Raw genomic sequence first — 13,912 nt, 5'->3', positions numbered from 1 at the left:
TGAATTCATCTAAGGAGATCTGTTGTAGAATAATGAAAGATTTGCCCCAAGTCCAAGGTTGAAGAATTTCTATTTCACCCTTAGAGCCATAAATCAAGGAGTTTTGAGAAGAGTTGTTGGATCCCCACTTCAGGGTTTAGAAAACTTGGGATCCAGTCTCAGAACAATTTTCTTCACAAAGATAATCTGTATGAAAAAAATTTTTAAAGAATATACTTACGGTGATTTAAAATTTTCATTTTAACAAATAGATAGCCAAAGGTAAGACTCCCCGATTAAGTACCAGATACTGTAAAACCGTACCATTGACACAGGGCAGGACCTCTTGTCTGGGAATGGAGGCTTCAGTCCTCCCAGGCAGCTCTGTGACTCCAGGCAGTATCCTATAAGGAATCAATTCCTTCTATAATATAGGGATTAAATTAGCAACTCTGTTTCTTTACAAAGGAAGCTGAGAAATTTTATAAACATGAGGGTGCTTGCCCAGCATCATCTGATAGAAGCCATAAGAATTATTCCCTGAAGTTCTTCAGTTATAAGATGCTGTGTTTATCGTGAGCCCAACCTTGGTCCTTTTCACTGTTCAGATGAAGAGCTGGGGGTGGGGGAGGGGGGGCGTAGGCTCCATGGTTTGTGCAGTCTGAGTAGGAGGCTGAAGCGATGCCTGGATTAGAGCTGAGAGTATGGTTCTTATCCTGAAAAGCTATTGCCCTTTGCAAAATACCGACCCTGTCCTTGTTTTTGGCAGTGATGATAGTACATGGAGAACAGAAATGATGCTCAGCTTAACATTCAGTGAGAATGTTGTGGTTCTCAGTGGATCACGGTTGAACACTTAGTTATCCTGAGTGCTGTTACTGAACCAGAGGTGATAGTAAATACCAGGATTTAGCTGTCACCCAGCCAGGTTCTGAGACCTGCAGGTCGGGAAGCAGATGCCATTCCCAGGCAAAGGCATGTGCAAGGCGGAGTTAATAGGAGCCAGAGAAAATGACAGATGATGCCCTGTGTGAAGCATCCCCTCCTGGGGAGTTTGGGTGTTTGGTTATCTCCCACAGCTAAGTGGAGATCTTAGGGACCTGGGTGTAGACAGTCCTCTGGATGCTGTCAGTGTTTTCCCCACTCTTGTGCCAGAGAATTGGGGGGAGAACAGAACGGTTCTCAGTGTGCCCGGGAGACAAGCAGAGCATGCTAATTCAAAGCTAAGCCCCTTTGTAGGCTGGGAACTCATTAATCAGTAAACTGATTGTCCTTGCCCCAAAGGGGACCTTGAATAAAACTAGATCTGTCCACTTGTAGATTTTATCTCCAGAGAATTACTTGTTATTTTTGTACAAATGGCCTTCAGAGTGAACCATACTGCAAAACAGAAGACTAAAAAAATTAGAACACAAACATCCAGGATTCAAAGCATTCTTAAGAAAACAAAACAAACAAACAAACAAAAAACCTTGAGGCTTGAGGCTCATAGATTAAAACGCCTTGAACAAGAGTCCTACTCTTCATATCCTTAAAGAACGAGAGTTAGAGATGACACGTCTCTACCCCTACTTTGTGCACATGCACGGGTTTGCATGCACTGTCCCAAGGCTCTGGTATGTTTTTAAATCTGTCATTTTACTATAACAGAATGATTTAAAAAAAAAAAAAAAAGCTACTAAACTGTAAATTTTTATTGTAACCTTGACCTTGACACCATGGTGGTATTCAGTTATATTTTTAAGTGCTATTCTAACTCATAGCTTTGTGTTCCCATCAGTAGACAGCAGTGAAGGAGCACCCTGTGAAACTATTTTCAGACATGATGAAGGACTTCCACTTGGGTTTTCCTTCTTCCATACATCCCTTCCGAACCAAAAGTTAAGCTTGCGCTCTGCTCAGAAACCAGCAGTTGTCTAAATCTGCATTTTGGTTGTTTGCCTCTATAAAGGAGAGACTCCAAAGCAAGATACTAAGATGAGGACCACTTCTTTGAAAGAACAGAAAAGAATTGGGTTTTTTGGACCCTTATTTTTCTCCAGGTGCTACTTGTAGAGCAACCAAAGTTTTGGGTTATATGTGGCTTGTGCTTTTTGTAAATAGTGTAAATTAGTGTATTAGTAAAGTAGTCTTAGATCATGGTGCCTTGGAGAGGAGTGCTAAAGCTTTGTGAGTAGGCAGAGTGAAGTCTGCACCCCACCTGGAGTAGATGCCCTTGTACCTGGGGGTGGCGGAACCATGCTGGCAGTGCCTGACTCTTATCTGCACACAGTTATATCATCAAGCCCTGAAGGGAGTTGGGTTCACATTTATAATAAGAAACCCCAATGTCAACAGAATGGGAAAATGTATTCCTGAAATGCAGGCTAGAATTTTGAGGACTGAATTGAGTGTGTTAAATAACAAAAATTAAATTGAGTAAATTTTAAAGATCTAACTGGCTTATTAATTGGTTCATGAATTGGGTAGCATCTGTCTAGCGAGTAGAGGGGAGCTCCAAAGGGCTACAGAGAAGGAAAGTGGAGAGGGAGTGGAGAAAAGGAAATTATTAGCAAAGAATCCATTGTTTTAGGCAAGGTCACCCTCCTAAGGGAACGGAAGGGGTCTATCAGTAAAATTCCTAGTGCTGACCAGGAAATTCCCGTGTTGACTGCTGGAAGGTCAGTTTCTGGGGGGTTGAAACTGCAGTTAGGTTAGGTATTAAGTCTTGGTTTACTGATTTGGAGCTTCAACCCAAGTGCCACCATTTGGGGCCCGTAGATTTCTTTTCAACAGATGTGAAATAAAAAGAGGGATAATCCCCAAACAGTAACTGTTTGCCTTGATATATATTCCCTTCTAGTACACCTGCAGGAAACATTTCAGTATTGTTTTTGTAAGAGATAAAGTGTTGGGTGAACTAGGCAAAAACAGACAAGGGATTTGTTCTCATTTTATTAATTAAAAAGTAGAGCCATAATCAGAAAGTTACACAATTACCCAGGTAGTTTCCATGTAACTGTAATAGAATTTCGTGGTAGTCTGTAGAATAACATTTTATATAAAGTAGAACTACAAAATCCTAGGGCTTTAGAAACCATTTAAGCTGCTGTGTTTTTAAAAGCAGTTTGTTGTATAAAATGCTTACTATAAAGTAAATGACAAAAGAGAAAAACATTTCTAGTCTTGAGAACTGCACATTATGAAGTCGGTAACACAACTTTATTTTGCATGATATTTACAGTAATTCACTTATCTAACTCACTAAAAGTAGTGTGCCAGGAAGAAATTATGGAATACGGAGTCTGGAAACATGAGGTCCTTTATACTGAAATGTTTTTTATAGTATTATGTATGACATAAATATTGTTTTCTATCATTTATAGTTCAGTTCCTATATTCCACTGTGTCAAGACTTCCCATAGCCATCATACTTTTAAGACTCTGTCTGTTCTCTTAACTATCCCTTATTACTTTATCCTTACACTTTATATTTAATAATTACTTTATTTCCCTTGCTTGTCTTCTTTTCATTTTTCATGGAACATATATCATGTGTGTCCTTGGTGGGACGGTGAGAGTGGCCTTTGGAACTCTCTCATATCTGAAATGCTTTGCCCTAACAGCCCTTACCAGTTCTGCATTATTGTATTTTCTGAACATATCCCTGCCCAGTTCTGCTGTTTGCACATTGCTTTGAGGGATGTAGGAGGAGGGTGCAATGGAAATGGACAGATGTTCATCCACTATGACAGTCTGATGCTCTAATATGTGCAAAATAAACTCAGTGTGCTATTTAAAGATGCGCCGTAAAACTACACACCGTATTAGAGTCTGCTGTACTTTTAAGTAAAGCCATTCAGTAGTCCCCCTGCATAGATTTTATTAGGTACAATGTTAGCAAAGTAGGAGAAAGATTCCCTAGGGTCTCTGTTGTCCTAATTCACGTTTCAGAAGAATCATCCCATAGGGACCATGTACCATATTTTCACGAGTAAAATTGATTGTCCCATTTTTCATCTTGTTAGTCTAGTTGGCCTTTGGAAGGTGTCTCCACACCCTATACATTATTCTCCTTTGTAACTTTATCAAGGCAGTCTCATTATTCTGCTTCTCTTATTATTTTAGAAAGAAAAAAGCTAAATTCCAGTATGCTCAAATGCTTCCTATTATAGTCATCATTGGGAAGTTTTATTTAAAATTGTTGGTAATAGGATGATCTGATTATTCCAGTAACCTGGTTAGCAAACTAGGTGAGTTACAGGCCATCAATTTTCAGAGAATTTTGGTTGTCTCTTTTGATTAATATTAAAACTAGATGGAATATTTTTTAATGATTAAGAAAGTACTTCAGAATTTATGGTGAGTTCATTCATGCACCAAATACTTATTACTGAGGCCTTTACTAAGTGCCAGTTTGTTCTGTTTGCTGGGTCCCCAGATAACAGTGAATTAAGCGCATATGGTCTTTTGCCTTCATGGAGGTTATTATTCTAACCTGTGGTCTATGAGGAATACCGTGGATTCAAGAGGTGTAAGAACAAGATAGCTAAATACTTAAATGAGTAGCTTGTTTTCAGAAGTAAACTCTTGGTTTTAGCCTGTTAACTCGTCATTTTCATCTTCACCATTAAAGTTGAATGCTAAAAATTTTCTGTTTATTGGAGCTTTCTGGTTTATGTGGAGTTAATAAATTGCATAACCCTACTTTTAAACAGAGTGCATGTTAGGTTAAAAACCAGAATGAACTATTTTTCAGATCACATTTTAAAAGTGAATATAATTAGAATAATCATCATAAGACACATAATCTCTGGGGGAAATATAATTTGTAACCATGTACTATTGATGTTGCTATAGCATCTTTTGATAATATAGCAATTGATAATCCAATTGCTATAATTCAAATTATATAGATTTGAATTCCCATGCTTTTAAGTTTAATGGTAGTCAAGATATACATATACATACACATTCATGCCACCCTTTGGTCAGTACAGATGGGCTCCACTCCCAGATCTACTCAGGCCTACACTGACTAGAGAGGACCATTCTGACTCGGTCTAGCTTCTGATGTCACTAGCTTTCAAGTTTTCACGTTATTTTGTGGAGTTTTGCATAAATATTCAGTGGCAGTGTTGTTGTTTTTTTTTTTAAATAAAGGAAATATGAGATTGCTTTAACTCTGCCCATAGTTTCAGCAGCTACAGACACATCTTTAATGCAGCAAATGGGAGGGGGCTGCAGAGGCTTCCTTGTATGCATGAGAACAAACATATGTTCTCTCTGGGACACCCCATGGAAGGAGCAAGCTGTAGTCATCGAGAGGACATGGGTTTCTGTCTCTGCTTTCCTACCTATTAACAGGTCAGTTTACCTCTTTGGTAAAGGGGACAGTACCTGCTTTGACACCCTTTTGGGGTTGATAATGAAGGTCAAATGATGTATTGGACTTGAAAGTGCTTTGAAAGAAAAATTATGCAGGTAGGTGGTAGCTTTCATCTCTTTCTTGTGTTACAAATAGGAATAACTAAAGAGTATATTCCCTGGAACACAGCATCATATGGAAGCTTCAGAGGGGTGGTTCCCTCTCTAAGAAGCCCCTTTACCTTCACCCTGAGAATGCTCAGAGCAGCAGCGGTACTCCTCACATTGTGTCCATCTGGTGTTAACATCATTAATCGTCACCTTTGAGCCAGTAATCTGGTTTTGTTTTTTAATAAAGGAAATCTCTTTTGGACCATACTATTTTTAGTCTATTACATTGAACTTGTATTCCATGGATTTGTAGAACATGTAAGTGTATCTGAACGAATGTGCTGATTAGTCACAAGTCTTGATTAGTTCTTCATATTATTTTAGCACTTTGGAATAGTGGCAAATCTTGGTTCACATAGAAAATTACAATTTTTATACATGTGGTTCTTAGTATATGTGAATAATTTCGGAGTTTACAGTATATTTTAGTCATATAGAAGTACTTCAGTAGAAGTATCATGTGATTGTTAACTGGGTGGTTGTTAAAGTAATGAAAATTATTTATGCTCAGACTCTTCTACTCAAGAACCAACTTTGAGCTTTGGTACACTGAAGACACAACCTAAACCTCCCAACAAAGAAAGGCCGGCAACTCTGACTGGCCCCAGCAGGTGGTGCTGCTGGTCACACTGGTCCCTTCAATCCCCAGCATCACAAAACGTTCCATTGTCTGGTTTGTGTGTCTGTGCTTAGTTTTGAATTATCTTAAGAATATGAATAACCTCATCATTTCTGATAAGCGCAAAAGCAGTGAGAGTGTCGAAATGCTGGTGTCAGGGAGGAAGAATTTCCTCTGCCTGTCAAGGTCCTTCTGGCCAGACTAAGAATCAGATTGACATGAGATAGATTAACAGGAGAAAATCAAATTTGGTTTCATTTGTATGGGAACACCACACAGACCTGGAAATTCCAAAGACAGTCAAGCAAAATGAGGTATATATATCATCCTGAACTAAGGAGAAAGAGGCTAAGGGCCTGGGACTTAAAGGGAATGAATGTAATTCACAGGAAGATGAAGAGGAGTAAATGTTTGGGGAACAAATGTTTGCCTGGTCACTCAGAAAGAATGGGACACAGAGGACTTTGATCAGACAGGCCTTGCCATATCTAGTTCATAGTATAATGTAGTTATCTATAGCATAGTTCTCTTCCTGGAGCAGGTCCTTTATCTAAATTCTTTTAGGCAGTTGAGGTGGGGAGGTAAAGAGATTTTCCTGAATGTGCAGTGTTTTTATTGCTTTTAGTTAAAAAACAATCTGCATGCCAAAGTGGTCCATCTCGGGGTAGTTTGCCTTTGATGATAGATAGATAGATGATGGAAAAAAATTAAGATAATAAAGCAAAAAGCAAGTGTTGAAAAAATAGTGTTATATGTGTATATAAGATGAATCATTCAGTTGAACAAATAATTCTAAGGGATAAAGAATAACTCACACAGTATGCTTAAGGTATTATACCCATAACAGTAATTGGCAAGTGATGGGGTGAAAAATATTTGACAAAGTAAAATATATGTTAAAAGAGACATGTCAGATGGCTGTTAGCCTGATGGTAATTCAGGAAACAATTGAGAGTTTGTTGGAGAGCTTAAAGGCTGAGCCTGGTGGAGGTGCCACTGACAAATCCTGGGTCCAAAGCTGTGCTGGCTGCATCTGTCCAGGTCCTGTGACAAACCAGTGGGGAGACCAGGGGTGTAGACACCGAAACTGGAACCTTATCTACTGCGCATGAGGAGGCAAGGGAGGGTGGTTACCTGCCTCCTAATTTTCAGCATAGAGAAACTGATCCTTTATGCAAAATGATGCCCCACAGATCTTACCGCATTGAAGAAAGGGAGAGTGAGCCTGTTTTTAAAACTCACATTCCTTATGGTAGACATTTATTCAGAGACTGCAAGCCCAAACCCTTCAAAATTGCTGTGGACTTTTGAGCAGACATACACAAAACCTGCTGGGATAATCCTAACCTGTTCATAAATAAGAACTGGTTACTGTGCTATTTTGGATGCAAAGAAGCTATGTATTCTTTTATTCTTTTATAATATTAAAATAAAATCAAGACAGAATATTGTAAGTAGTAATTTTGAAACCTATAGGATTCATTTTTTGCCAAGTAATAGGCATAAAGAAACTTTTGACCTAGAGCTTATTTCCTGTCGTTACAGTGTCAACATAGTGGAAAAACTATAAACTCTGGCACAAGTCAGCTGTGTGATGCCAGCAAGATATACAACTCCTCTGTGACTCAGTTTCTTCCTCTGATAATTGGGCATTGTGTTGCCCATTCATTAGAGGTGTTGTGAGTAATAAAAATAAGACTGACTAAGTCACCATGCCTGGTCGTTATGGTCCTTCCATGACTAGTAGCCACCAGTGGAATTAGCCCTAATAGCACTCCCCATGATTAGTAAAAAAAAAAAAAAAAAAAAAAAAAAAACCAGCAGAAGGCTTGAAGAGTGCCACCAGCAACTGCCATGGCCAGTTTTATCAACTAATATAGATGAAAATTTTGTAACAAACAGACCAAAAACGCAATGGTCAAAACATAACAGAAGTTCATCTTTCTCTCTTAAAACATCCAGGATGGGTTCTGATTCAGGAGGGCCCAGGTCCGCCCAGTCAGTTAGGGACTCGGGCTTTTGATGGCCCTCCAGTTTTTAGCAGTAAGCCTAGGAAGGGGGAAGTGGCCTAGAGGCATGTGGGAAGGAGACTTTAAGGACTAGAATAGAAGCGGCAGATACCAGTTATCACCTGTATTATAGTGGAGATGGCTTATTCCCATGGGCACACCTAACTGCTAGGGCAGCTGGGAAATGCAGTGTAGCTACTGTTAAGAAGGGGGCAAAATTGAATATCCACACTGGTTTATTACACGGCCTGCGCTCCACACTGAATTTTGGTACCAACATTTTTCTGAAAATTTTCTGACAGTTTCTGATCAATATCAAAATTCAGGAGCGAATCCTCAGGCACAAGACACATAAATCCTGGTAATATGGGCTGCAGGTGGCTCTATTAAGCTGTAAACGATGTGTGGCTTTTCACGCTGGGACTTGGTCCAGACTCTGCATTCAGGCCAGGGACCCGGTGACAGGGGCCTGTATAACTGACCTGGTCTAAAGAGGCACTCAGTGTGACATGCCAGCTCAGTCACGATGCCTGAGCAGTTGACATGCGGCAGGGAGGAGATACACCAGGGAATCCAGGCAATGGATCTGGGAACCCCACTGGGAGGAGCTGCCTCCTGGGAAATCTGTCCAGAATGGCATGAACCCAGACACGGGGCTGGGTAACAGGGCTGGGAGAGGAGGGAAGGGAGTGCGATCAGGCGGGGCAAGTGGGCAGGGCTCCCAGGCAGGGAACTGATACTTCATTCCTGCTGCTGCTCCCACCTAGAGAGAGAGAGAGAGGCACATGCAGTTAAATGGCAGAGACTAAGCATTTTTCTGGTCTAACCAAAAACAGGGGATGTGGTCGAACAGGGATTAAGAGAAGAAGAGAATTTAAATTAAGGAATAATGGTGATGTCTAGAAGTTATTCAGGGGCCGTGGGGCCAGCTGGGAACAAAATACAGAAACTCACTTGTCATGAGTAAACCACCAGCTCCAGGATCTCGAGCCATAATTCATTTCTAAGCCCTATTGAGTGGGCAGGCTAAAGCTTCGCACACCTGCTGCCTCCGTCGTTAATGACTCAGGAACTCAGGTGCTGGTGGGAAGCTTTGGTGCATCCACCTGTGGGGGTGCAGCACGTTAGGGGACATTGAAACAAGGGAAGCATGAACAGATTATCTGCTGAAATTGCATTGTAGTTCTAAATGGTATAAAAACGTGTTTCATTTAATTTTTAGTCACTCTCCAGTTCCTCAAGAAATATTCAACAAATGTTGGCAGATTCTATCAATCGTATGAAGGCATATGGATTTCACCAGGTAAAGACTTAACGTTCTGTCTTCAGGGGGCTAAATGCATAGCCATTGCCACTAATGTTTCACAAATTGGGATATTAGTCTCATGCAGAAACGAAAGCAGCAGATGTGAAATCTGTCTTTAAAAGCTTGTGAAGATAGCTCTTCATCTTTACCTATTTATCTGGAGTTGGGAAAGTCTTGAGTATCGCAGAAAGAATAGATGCCAAGACGTATCTGCTAAACTCCTCACGGAACATCTAACACAGAGACAACATCTTGGGCTGCAGCAAACACTGAGGGAAGACTGCTCTCAGGGAGCGATAAATGAAGCATTTAACTTGGCAGAAACCTTGAATTCAAATTAGGTTCCTTATGTGTTCGTTGTTTCTGTGAGCTGGATCCTGTTCGATGAACCATCCATGCCCACTGTGCCAGGAGCTCCTTTGGGCACTCAGATCTCTCACATGCCCTTCCAGATGTGATTCTCCCTCCAGGCAGAGCCTCTTTCCTCCATTGTGCTAGACTATATCCCAGCATACATTCCTCACAAAAAATGGAGCATAGATGGGCAGGTGGAAACCATAGTAGATCTGACCTGCAGAAAGTTTGAAAAAGTAATGTAAAATGTGAAGCTGTAAAGAGAAGGTTCTGTATGACCACAGGCCTGAGGCGGAGCCATGGTGGAGGCCCTCTTTCCAGTGGACAGTGCGATCTGCAGGGACATGTGTGAACTGGGATAGCCTTCAAGAAACTATGATGAATTTTTGCAGTGTAGTCCCGGTATGAATCTTGTTGGTATAATATGTACCTTTCTAAAACAGTAGCAGTAGAGCATCTAAAGGAAAATTTCAGTAACACTGCCTGGATTACATTGTTTCATTTTAAATGATAGAAAAACAAAGGATCTTTGTATTTATTTAACCAATGTCCATGGAGTTTCTCTGTGTGCTAGGCTCTGTTACAGGCATTGAAAGTACTATAAGCAGAACAGATAAAATCCCTGCCCTCAGGAAGCTTATATTCTGGATGAGGGAGACAGACAACAAACACTTCTATGAAGTCATAAGTTCTGTGGAGAAAAATAATGCAGGATAAGGGAGCTGAGGAATGCTGGGAGGGTGGGGACTGACTTTTTATAGAGATGGTCTGAGAAGGCACTACTGGAAGAGAGACCTGACGTAATGAGGGACGGAGCCATGTGGAGACTGGGGGACCTTATGTCCCAAGCAGAGGCAACACCGAGTATGAAGGCACAAAAGCAAGAGCACACTTGACATAGTCAAGAACAGCAGGAAAGTGAATGAGAAGGGAGATTAGGGTTGAGAAACATGTAGACCTTTGTAAGGAACCTGATATCTTGGTGTTATATCAAGCCATGATGAAAGATGAGACCATCTAGAGGGTGAGTCTAGATGGAAAAGAGAGAGCTAAACTTTCTTGGCTCCAAAATAAGGAGGATAGCCTAGAAGGTTCTCAAGCATTTTTAGATGTGAGACAGCCAGATTTTTAGTCTTCACACCCTCTCATGAGAATGCGTGCCATGGGCCAATGCATTCCTTCTCTAACTTAAGAAATTATATGGGAACTCAAGAGAATGAGTGAGCAGATAGATCACTTACCCAGCTTCTCTGGAGAACAAAGATAGTAAAACAGAGCTTTTCAACTTAGGAGGCAGTGGAGAGGGTCTAATGAGGAAACTGGTGGTATTTCCATTAACAAGCTGGGATAAGAGGGTTTCCGTGGGAGATATTTTGACATTGAACTGCCCACCCTCATGTATATAAACCTCAGCCTGTGGGAGTTTGGACCAGTGTCGAGCCTCACCCCTGTTGCCCCTTCACCCCTCAGCCTCTACCTGACTTTCCCGTGCTTGGCTCACCATCCCCATCCTGGACCTACATGCTTCTTACAAAAACTTCTAAAAATGGAATAATGGTTTGGTTTCCTAAGTAGAGGACATAAAGACCAACCTGTAAAGATTTGGCTAAAAGTAAATTTTCTGAAGGAATTCTTAGAGAATCAGGAAAAGTACTTAAGTTTTCTAGCTGCTTTGGAATGAATAGAGTGGTCGGGGCTCATCTCACCCTTTACTCTGCGACGCTCGTTAATTTGTCTCCTTCCCCTCTGTGCCCCAAACATAGTGATGCTACACGTCAAAGAGAAATATGATTTTCTAGCTACAGCACTCCCCAACATTTGATTGTCTTCAACCACATACCACCTGCATTATTAGTGCATATTTCTCCTTAAGTAGACTTACTTTGTAAACTTTTTGCTTTTCCTAAGCACCCATATATGCTATTGTGGTTTAATGTTATAGGTCTTTTCTAATCATTTTAAATCATTTTAAAATATGCATGTGGAAGACGAACAAAGTTCCACTTTCAAGGGTTTTTTTTTTTCTGTTTAAGTTTAGAAATTGCTAGCAGTACTTTTTAGGTATTTCAGGTTTATACATGGCTTCAGTAAGGTGATAACAAATTTTAACAGTCATTTAAAACACCAAAAGCTTGGTGGGGTTTTTGTGGGGTTTTTTGTTTGTTTTTTATAATAAGAGGAAACAAAAGGGGCTTAGCTCTAGGCAGGAAAAGAAAAGAAAAGAAAGTAAGGAAAAAAATGAAGATAATAAATACATGAAAGTTTAGTTACATCTGAGATGAAAGAGTGAATGAATGATCACTTCCTATATTAATTGTGATCTATGACTTCCCACAGTGGTCAAAAATGGGTTTCACAACATCAAGGTTTGTATTTTAGTTGGGGTGAGATAATTTAACATAATGTCTTTATCTTTCTATAGGAAAACACACACACACACACACACACAAAAAATACCTGTCGATTCTGAGATGCAAAACCAAGCACGGTCAGTCTTTTCTGACCCTCTCAGCTTCCTTCGTTAGTATAGGTGACCGCGGCTTTTATCTGGTTCACCAAGTACTAAATTCAGTTTTCTAGTAAGCGCTCAGAAGGCAATACCCAAATAAAGTACTTTTTTAGGTCTAAGTGATTTGGTGTGAGTTTTTCTTTAGTTAAAAACTAATTCCCTTCAGTGTACTTAATGCCACAGAGCTGTTCACTTCAAAATGGCTAACATGGTTTTTATGTTATGTGTATTCTTCCACAATGTTTAAAAAGGTTAAAATGATCATTTTTGTGTTCTGTATATTTACAACTTGAAAAACAAATTCCCTTTTTAAGGAAGACTTGTGTTTCTTATTTTATATTTTCTCTAAGAGGATGCTTTGTAAAAATTTAAAAAACAAAACAAAAAAATATTCCTTTTTGGGTCACCTAAAATGTGTAAGTACCATATTTTTAAATAATTCTTTTAAAGATTTTATTTATTTGAGGGCACCTGGGTGGCTCAGTGGGTTAAGCTGCTGCCTTCGGCTCAGGTCATGATCTCAGGGTCCTGGGATCGAGTCCCGCATCGGGCTCTCTGCTCAGCAGGGAGCCTGCTTCCTCCTCTCTCTCTGCCTGCCTCTCTGCCTACTTGTGATCTCTCTCTCTGTCAAATAAATAAATAAATAATATTTAAAAATAAATAAATAAAGATTTTATTTATTTGAGAAAGAGAGAGAGCAGGAGTATGAGCAGTGGGGAGGGGCAAAGGCAGAGGGAGGAAGCAGACTCCCCGATGAGCATAGAGCCCGATATGGGGGCTCGATCCCAGGACCTAGGATCATGACATGATGACCCTTAACCAACTGAACCACCCAGGTGCCCCCAGTACCACATTTTTAGACACTGGTTTGAGGGCACATGGAGGTACGGCTGAGATTGCTCTAGAAATGTGCTGTTATTTTTATGGAGCCTATTGGATACTGCAGTGTTTAGACTGGTGCCATGAAGCCGTGTTTACACACTATTTGAGGGATTTCACTTTAAAACAGTAAAGTGATGTTTGAGGAAAATGGGTATTTATTGAGTTTTACTATGTGTTACAGACTATGGGAGACACTTTTTTTTTTTTTAAGATTTTATTTATTAATTTTGACAGAGAGAAATCACAAGTAGATGGAGAGGCAGCCAGAGAGAGAGAGATAGGGAAGCAGGCTCCCTGCTGAGCAGAGAGCCCGATGCGGGACTCGATCCCAGGACCCTGAGATCATGACCTGAGCCGAAGGCAGCGGCTTAACCCACTGAGCCATCCAGGCACCCTATGGGAGACGCTTTTTATTTTTTTTATTTATTTATTTTTTTTTTAAGATTTTATTTATTTATTTGACAGAGATCACGAGTAGGCAGAGAGGCAGGCAGAGAGAGAGAGAGGAGGAAGCAGGCTCCTGCTGAGCAGACAGCCTGATGCGGGACTCGATCCCAGGACCCTGAGATCATGACCTGAGCCGAAGGCAGCGGCTTAACCCACTGAGCCACCCAGGCGCCCGGGAGACACTTTTTAAATATGGGTTAACCCTGACTGTAACCCTATGAAATATTTGTAGTTTTCTAATTCTACTTAAGCAGAGATAGCCCAAGAGAGGTTTGGTAACGGGCCACGTG

At 40.5% G+C, this 13,912-nt stretch overlaps 1 protein-coding gene across 7 annotated transcripts in view; it reads left to right on the top strand.

Moving 5' to 3' along the window:
• The window catches only part of SH2D4A (SH2 domain containing 4A), a 60,349-nt gene that overhangs the window by 25,538 nt on the left and 20,899 nt on the right, over nt 1-13,912 (top strand). For 5 of the 7 annotated variants that reach the window (XM_045073801.1, XM_045073800.1, XM_045073803.1 and 2 more), the window contains 2 exons: nt 7,661-7,789; nt 9,347-9,427. The exons of 1 other annotated variant lie outside the window; for it this stretch is intronic. In XM_045073801.1, coding sequence (XP_044929736.1) covers nt 7,661-7,789; nt 9,347-9,427 — 210 coding nt within the window. The remainder of the gene's footprint in view (nt 1-7,660; nt 7,790-9,346; nt 9,428-13,912) is intronic. One more of the 7 variants, XM_045073804.1, reaches the window with a different exon arrangement.

This window comes from Mustela putorius, unplaced genomic scaffold (assembly GCF_011764305.1).
Source record: "Mustela putorius furo isolate JIRA1106 unplaced genomic scaffold, ASM1176430v1.1 tig00537275_pilon_pilon_pilon, whole genome shotgun sequence".
Lineage (NCBI taxonomy): Eukaryota > Metazoa > Chordata > Mammalia > Carnivora > Mustelidae > Mustela > Mustela putorius.
This window is presented reverse-complemented; position numbering and strand designations above follow the sequence as displayed.